Source organism: Etheostoma cragini, chromosome 22, assembly GCF_013103735.1.
Source record: "Etheostoma cragini isolate CJK2018 chromosome 22, CSU_Ecrag_1.0, whole genome shotgun sequence".
Lineage (NCBI taxonomy): Eukaryota > Metazoa > Chordata > Actinopteri > Perciformes > Percidae > Etheostoma > Etheostoma cragini.
The window spans coordinates 15,395,714-15,404,043 of record NC_048428.1 but is presented as its reverse complement, the minus strand read 5'-3'; the positions used below and the strand labels follow the sequence as shown (position 1 = coordinate 15,404,043).

The following is an 8,330-nucleotide window of genomic DNA, read 5'->3' as shown; positions in this document are numbered from 1 at the left end:
GGGGGAAACAAACCTACGTTGATTGCTCAGCAATGCTGCTGTTTTTATTTGACAAATTGTGATCGCAGATTTCTATGAATTAAACCTATACTGTAAACTGCTGCATGTGTTAAGTGGTTTGTATAGCCTACATTTAAGTGTTCCTGCGATGCACTGGACTGATTATTTTATTTGACTAGGAATACATTCCGATTGTGTTTATCTTCTCACAGTCCTTATATCATATGTGGTGTACCTCAAGGCTCAGTCCTGGGACCAAGAAAAAGTGACATCTCTTGCCAATATTATGCTGATCTCACACACAGTCTTGCGATTCAGTCCAGGGGAGTGCGATTAAAAAGACTCTATGTCTATTTTTTACATTGCCCTAACAGCTCTAGTATTTTGGGATTGGGAACTATCCTGTATCTCCTTTGTTTAACTTTATCTTCACTAATTGTAAGCATTGATTTAACTTATCTTTCTGAACTTTTGACCCAATGAGCCTGCAGCTGGTGGTCTCAGATGAAAGTACAGTATTTCTATCACATTTTCTTTTGACTTATTGGATTTATCAATTTCTTCCTATTTACATGTTTTTATGTTTTGTGCATATGAAAATTAAAACTATTATTGGATGGCAATCACTGCTGTAATTTTTACTTTTGTATTTTTCTGATCTTTCTTTTTTGCTATCTTGATTTTGAAGCTTGTGTTTGTTCTGAAAAATATTACATACACATATTACACATACAAATGATAAAATAAGTATGATGATGATTATTAACAGCAGTAGTAGAAGAGATAGTCCTCTTTATATTGGTATTCATGCATGTAACTGTCTGATCTCATCCAAAAGGAAGTCTTCAAAAATCAGATTTCTGGTAAGACTTTGTTGAATCATCATCAGTTTTCATACAAAGGTTCTCATGTATATAAATATACATGGAATCTAATGCAATAATTCTACAAGAAAGCCTAATATTTCTATTTTTTTTGTGAAATGGGATTCAATAGTCATTTTTAAAAACAATAACACAGGCCAGGCCCCCACCAATATTAATCATTACCTTTCTAACAAAGAGAAAAAAAACAGTCCAGCTTCCGGGCCTCTGCTGGGCTGGTTGTTTGACTGATAAAAGACGAGGATGCATTCATTTCTTCACAGTCCTTCAGTAATGTCTGTCAAGATGCATTCACAGTAACTTAAAAAGTGAGCTTTTTGTTAAAATAAAACTGCGGAAGATTCCCAGATCCAAACATGTTGATATAATGGTCAAGTCAAACAGAAAGATATATTAGTAAATACATGTAAATACAGACATGTATTTACCAATTATGTATGTTTTTTTAAGGAGTTGCCTTTGGCTAATTTTTATGAGAATTAAAGGTCATGTATAGTCCTATTTGATTCGATAGTCAGATTTTGTAGCCAAGTAGCATTCTATATAGGATACATATTTTATTATTTTTATTATTGTTATTGTTGCAATCTTTCCTTTTTTTGTCAAAAAAACAATGACTTATATGATCGGGCTATTTGTTGCCTGAACGAATAAAGGCTAAGAGCATGAGCATGAGGCACAGGCTAGGCTAATGGTTCCATCAATAACACCTGACTGGGTCCACATACTGTAGCCTTGCAATGTTGAAGGCAACGCAGGTACCCTCCCTTCAAAGTGTATTGATGACACGCTGGGGCAAATTATCCAGCAAATATCAACTTTCATAAAAAACTAAATGTTTCTTTCCGATGAATACGATAGATACGTCTCTTTGCTGTAATTATCTGATATTGATATCGTTTTTATCCTGACAGAAATTATGCATCCAATGGAATGTCAGATAGAAAAAAATATATAATGAGCCACAAATGTTTTTGAAAGCATGTTTTACACATTTCATTGAATCGGCCATTTGTGCCAATTTAACCGAACGTATTTATGACATTAAAAGAGACAAATCCCTTTCAATTGCCTTTTCATAATGAACACATTTACCGAAGGTAATTAATTTATAAACCCGATTTGTCACTTTGATTTGTATTTTAGTTAATTGTGAAAGTAATTACAGAGCAAATTAACAGCTTTCAGGAAAGACCAGGGTTTTAGGGTCCGGTTCCATCTTGGGTGCCTTATTAATTTTCTCTCCCGTAGATGTGATGAAAAGGAGCGATAAATCTGGCTGATCGGTGAAGGCCAATACTAAATGGCTCCATATTTCACCGCTACTTTAATAGAAATATTCATGCGGGCCCCTTAATGAAATTAAACCGGCGGTGGGGACGAGGATCAGCTCAGGCGCGTGGCGAGCAAGAGTCCTGCTGTTATAATAATCTTGCAGCAGGCTGATAGGCTAATGCATATCACTAACATTTGGTGAGACAACTTCAAAAATAATACTTCAGCGCTTCAATACAATGTTTTTGCGACTCATTTCGACTATTTGTCCTGAGGTAAAGATTTTTTTTTTTCGCCCTTCACTAATATAATACTGTTTTTAATATGTTGCACGCCCCTTTTCAACTCTCTCATGGCTCTCAGTGTGTCCAAATTATGATTTTTAAAATCAAAATTGAGATCAAAGGTCAAAGTAAAAGTTTATTTCATGAACATTTAGGACAACTGGTCAACATGTCTAGCCTATTTTCGGGGCTGTAACATGAGCATTTGCACTATTCCACCATGGATAAGTTAAAGTGGAAACATAGTATTAGTGAATTGACTCTCTCTGTCTCCCTTCCTTTTTTTAACGTTTTAATACAGGCCCACATCCCAGCACCCACATCAATCTCCCAGTTATCATTCTGTAATTGGTCATGATCATCAAGGTCCACAATTAAATGGCGATCCTTTACTTGAAATCTACCCGGTGACTTGTTGATTTCCCCCGAGCAAATAAACGTCCCAGGAGCGCGGTTCGCTGATGAATTGACAAAAACTAATCAGCTTTATTGGTAGACAGGTTAAGGGCAACTGGGTGTCAATAATTCTCATTTTGACCTCCTCTTCCATTATCTTTAAGTGGCTTATTAGACCGAAGTCACCCGGAGCCACGGGCCTATACATCTGGCTCTCCTCATCACACTTCTGGGCTTTCTTTCAATTACTACTTTTTTTTTTTTGCTGCTCGTTGCTCCCGGATTGGGCCAGTTTCTTGTCCATAGTGATATTTTTTATTTAAGAAGAACAATTCCAACAATATTTCCAGTATAACAGGGGCAAAAATGTAAGGCTTATTAGAGAAAATCTCATCTTTAATGTCGGGCAAAAGTTTAAAAAATACTTTTTCAGCACATTTGCTTCCATCATGTTAGAAGCAGTGAGGGCCCAACCTAATCATTTTGGCTATACAGCTCCATTAACAGGCCAGTATGCGTCTGTCGTTTGGAGAGCGACAGAAGGAGGGCTTTTACCTAAATTTCCCTGTTGGCCTCACAGAGTTCTTCAAGATGTTCACTTTCAAGCTTCATTTTTTTTAACACACTATATATTTATTTTATTTGCCATCTAAATTCAATAGGTGATGATGATCCTTATTACCTTACATGTTAAGACTAAACATTCCCTTTTACATTGTTTGAATTAAAATGTATCCAACATGGATTTGCCTGTACTGCCATTTAATACGTCCTTTTTTGTTGTCTTTTTTTGTTTTGATTTTCAGGTTAAAATAGGAGAGCAACTCTCTTGTTTAAATTCAAAGAAATAATTGCCTTACAGTAGCTTATAAACAATTAAAGGAAATTATTTCGACAAATTGCATTTTTCAATAAAAAATAAGATGGTAAAATACATTTGGGATTTCTTTATTAGGCTACATGTTTTCTATGATGACCATTCTGGAGTGCTTGTGGCTGCCGATGTTTAATCAGATGTTAACCTGCTCCTGTGACCTGAGTCAAATGGATAATGTATAGGCTACAGTAGCCTATAAAAAAAAAACTAAAATGTAGCTACAACACACTTTCTCCTGTAATCATAACACGAAGGAAGTCCTTATCAAGTCACCGTGGAAACGTTTACTCCATAACCCACTGTTAGTGAATACACTAGGCAAAAACAACATCCAGTCATAATTGATACAAAAAAATAAGTTTGATTTCAAACTTATGCGTCATTTTCCTCTAATAGCAACATCACATAAAAGCACTAAAGCAACCAACACCGTGCTTGGCAATGATTAGAGCAGAGAGGCGTTGTTGGTCCGGTGTGACGCTTGGGACAGCCCCCTGCAGACGGCTGCACCAATCACCTCCATCTAAGAGGGATTAAGTGTCACACGGAGCTCCTCTCTCACACTCCGGACCACATCATAACTTTTAGGAGGTGGGGAAACGGCACTGACTTCTCCTTCGTTTACAGTAGCAGAAGCGAGAAGGACGCGCACCGGGGCCCCAATGGAGAAATCTAAAAACTTTCGCATTGACGCTCTTTTAGCAGTAGATACACCCAAGGCGCAGACTTCTCCGCTTGCTCTGGTCACTTCCCTGTCCTCCTCCTCCATCCCGTCGTCTGGAAGTTTGGCAGGCCCGGAGCTAAGCGCAGAGTCTTTACGCACTGAGACGCCGTCTCCGCCAAGGATCTCCAACTGCGGGTTGATTCCTAAACCGGGTTTCCTGAACAGTCCGCACAGCATGGTTGGATTACATCCGCAGAGTACTGCAGGGATCCCCGCACAGGCTCTCTACGGCCATCCTATGTACACCTACTCCGCAGCTGCCCTCACAGGCCAACACCCTGCCCTGTCTTACTCCTATCCACACGGCTCCCATCACCACCACAGTGATCCCATCAAACTGACAGCCAGCACCTTCCAGCTGGACCACTGGCTCCGGGTCTCCACAGCCGGGATGATGCTGCCCAAAATGTCTGACTTTAATTGTAAGTAGCTGATTCATTACAGAATGTTCTGTCATATTTTGCTCTTTTTACTCCAAATAAATAAATACAAATATTATATAACCTTTTGGTTATGTAAAGAGATTATAAAAGGCTGATCTTAACCTTATGGTATTAATATAATAGTAATTATAACTAATAATAAATAGTATTAATAAATATCGTAGGCCTGCATGATGCTGCTCAGGGACAGAATCTGTTACTGTGCTAAAGATTCGGATATAGAAAGGCATGCTTCTCTTATTTTTCTTTAAAAAAAAGGCGGTTTTTGATGGCGAAATATTTCCCTCACATATTCTGATCGTCTGCATGAAGAGGCTGTCATGGAGTGATGGTTTTTCTAAGAGGAACTAAAATGGACAGATAATGGACAGTGGGAAAGTAGCAGAGGAGTGTGAAACCCACAGTCGACATGCTATTTTCTCACCAGATACTGCCTTTTTGTTTCTGCTCGTTTCAACAGATTTGTTCAAAATGAAGTGGCAAATAGCTTCTCTATGGGGATATTCATAAGTGGACGACCTTGTTGCTCAGGGACCATATATATATATATATGTAAAAAAAAAACGTTTTATTACAACATAACAACACAGGGTTGGCAATTGTATACTGATTCTGACGATTGCCTTGACCTCTTTGTTTATTTTATTGTCAGCTGTTGGTTATATAAATAGCTATAAGCGGGCTGTTGGTTTTGCACATTAACGTACATGTATTTTATGCAAGGAATTCATAAACCAGTCTAATGTAAAGATGTATGGTATTTTTTTTCTTTTTTTCTTGCAGCTCAAGCTCAGTCCAACTTGCTTGGTAAGTGCAGACGACCAAGAACTGCATTCACAAGTCAGCAGCTGCTGGAGCTGGAGCATCAATTCAAACTGAATAAGTACCTGTCACGACCGAAGCGCTTTGAAGTGGCCACGTCCCTCATGCTGACAGAAACTCAGGTGAGATTTCTTAGCGATGACATACTGTATTTAAACCATTTAAGTTCACCTAAGATTTTGAAATGTGTTTTAATGCATTTAGCCAGGTTTCTATTCTAAATCTTGTCTTTATTTATTTTTCTGAAAATAATAAAAATAATAAATGACACAAAAATGATTAAATGCCATTTGTTTTGATCCAGATGCATCCTGAATGTTCTAAACAAAATCGTACCCCCTATTTTTCAACTGTATAAAAAAAGTGCATGGGCAAATGGCAATTATGTCATCTTATTGCTATTTTATTATTTGAAGGGATGTAAAAAAACAACAACACTAGATGAACTGACTGCCAACTTTCAGTATAGGAAAGTTGTAACACCGGAGAGGTCAATGTCAGGTGGCGTGGTGACCGTTACGCAATCTTTGCGCATAGTTACGCACAGGTAGCCTCCTTTACATGTCCGAAAAACTTAAACTAAATTCTTATCCTTTCCTCAGGTTAAAATCTGGTTCCAAAACAGACGCATGAAATGGAAGAGAAGTAAGAAGGCCAAAGAGCAGGCCGCCCAGGAGGCCGAGAAGCAGAAAGGCAACAAGGGCGGCCAGGAGCAATCTGACGGACTTCAACAGTCGGACTATAAGAGCAAGACAGACTCAAAAAATGGCAGAATAAGAGACTTTCGAGACAGTGATGACGACGAAGGCGATACTTTCCTGTACAACTCGTCAGACTGCTCCTCAGACGACGAGAGGAATCACACCAGTGACATAAGTCCGCAGCCTTGAAGCTGAAGAAAGGCGAAGGTGGCGATCTTCATTTATAATGACTGTTGGGGGGGAAGGGGGGGACGGGTTGACGGCATGTAATCCAACCTCTAACCATTAATTAGCAGTTTTTTTTTGTCATGAAAAGAATTAAATTTAGGTCAAGAATAGATGATCTTTGTGTCATAATTCACTCAGCACTCTATAGTAAACTGTGACACGTTGCATGGTTTATATGCAAACGCTGTAAACTGGCTCAGGACTTGGCAATCTTCCCCTGCTGTGATGGTTAGTTTGTCAGCAATAACCTTTCAATAATATCCTATAGCCCACACAAATAGTCCGCTGTCATATGTCTTACTCTGACCTTATTTTGTTCTCTGTGGTGTTCTGTATAGTGTGTCATATCACGCTGAAAAAATGTTATGTTTATTTTTCTATACTGTATTTATATAACGGTCATACCAGTGCATGCTAAATTATTGTTTAGCGTCTCTCTTGGTGCAAACAATGTGAAATAAAATGTTTTTATATAAAACTCAGTTGGCATTTTGGCGCAAGACTTGAGTTTTTTTAATACAGACAAGTCAGCTGATTTACGAGTAGTGTTTTCAGCGCGGATGCGAACACAGGCTCGTGTTTTTCTCCTTGCTCAGACAGGTCGGGTCATGGGAATTGCTGTTAATAGCGCTGTCGGATCTGTGCAAACGTGCAGTGAGAGCAAACAGCGGGTAGGCAGTCAGACGGAGGAAACATTTCACACCACACTAGCAATGGGCTCGCATTAATATCCCGTTTAAACGGCTTGTTCAGCGACAACTTGGCTGCTCAGGCACCATTTTCAGGGCTGAATTTATTAGAAACTTTAGCCTAGAGCACACATAAAAAAAACAGTTTTTTTATTGCTCAAAGCTTTTTAAAATAATAACCTATAAATACGTTACTAGCCTCAATAACCTACATGTTGAGTGTCCAAATATAGGCATAGTCTGTCATCTCTAATTTTGTTATTTTGCATTGTCTTAATTTAAGAATAAAAACACGAGACATTCTTTTTGATTTGAAACCAAAAATAATAGGCTCAAGGAAAAATAAGTGTTGACTTCCTCAAATGCAAACAAGACATCCCATCAGACTAAGTTCCCTACCTACACAAATCCCTTATTTAGTTGGGGTGTGTTATTAACCAATATGCTGATATCCAATATGATCTTTCAGCCTAGTCTTATATGCAACATCAGTTGATTACCAATGGGCTATAAGGTCGGTTTGATAACTCATCTGTACACTTTGAGTTTACACGATGCATCAGTGACTTTCCAGAAAATCCTCCACAATATGGTCCAATACTTGGTAACATTGTTCCCGCGGTCAGCGTTAAACTATAGCTGGGGTGGATTGATTATGTGACATTTGATTACTGAGTGATCTGTTGGTTATCTTGGGCTGTTTGCTTTAGCTCTAGCAGACTGCAACAAAGTTCAGCTGAGGGTCAAACCCAAACAGTATACACCAGGTAAAGAGGATGGAAACCTTACTGGCTCACGGCTGCAGACAATGGCCAGTGTATGGACTGCACAGTGTGCCTATTGATCCACGATCTCCACCTTTTGACTGACAAATTCTCAAGTTTGTCTCCCAGTAATCTCCATAATTTCTCAACAAATTTGTCATCAAAAACAGACACTGCATCCTAAATGTAATTAAAACAACTCTCCCGTCAACATGAGGTTACAGTGTGCTTTGTGGACTAGTG

General features: G+C 38.6%; 1 protein-coding gene across 1 annotated transcript; it reads left to right on the top strand.

Annotated features, from left to right (window-relative positions):
* The first annotated feature begins 4,259 nt into the window (after positions 1-4,259).
* Positions 4,260-7,100, top strand: mnx1 (motor neuron and pancreas homeobox 1). Its single transcript, XM_034862344.1, has 3 exons — positions 4,260-4,862; positions 5,667-5,827; positions 6,308-7,100. The coding sequence occupies exons 1-3, from the start codon at positions 4,379-4,381 to the stop codon at positions 6,593-6,595; spliced, it is 933 nt and encodes a 310-aa protein (XP_034718235.1). The 5' UTR covers positions 4,260-4,378; the 3' UTR covers positions 6,596-7,100.
* The last annotated feature ends 1,230 nt before the right edge of the window (positions 7,101-8,330 follow it).

Coding starts and splice junctions, on each gene's coding strand:
- mnx1 (XM_034862344.1), top strand. CDS start 4,379: ATGGAGAAATCTAAAAACTTTCGCATTGACGCTCTTTTAGCAGTAGAT. Junction 4,863..5,666: donor CAAAATGTCTGACTTTAATT/GTAAGTAGCTGA, acceptor TTTTTCTTGCAG/CTCAAGCTCAGTCCAACTTG. Junction 5,828..6,307: donor TCATGCTGACAGAAACTCAG/GTGAGATTTCTT, acceptor TCCTTTCCTCAG/GTTAAAATCTGGTTCCAAAA.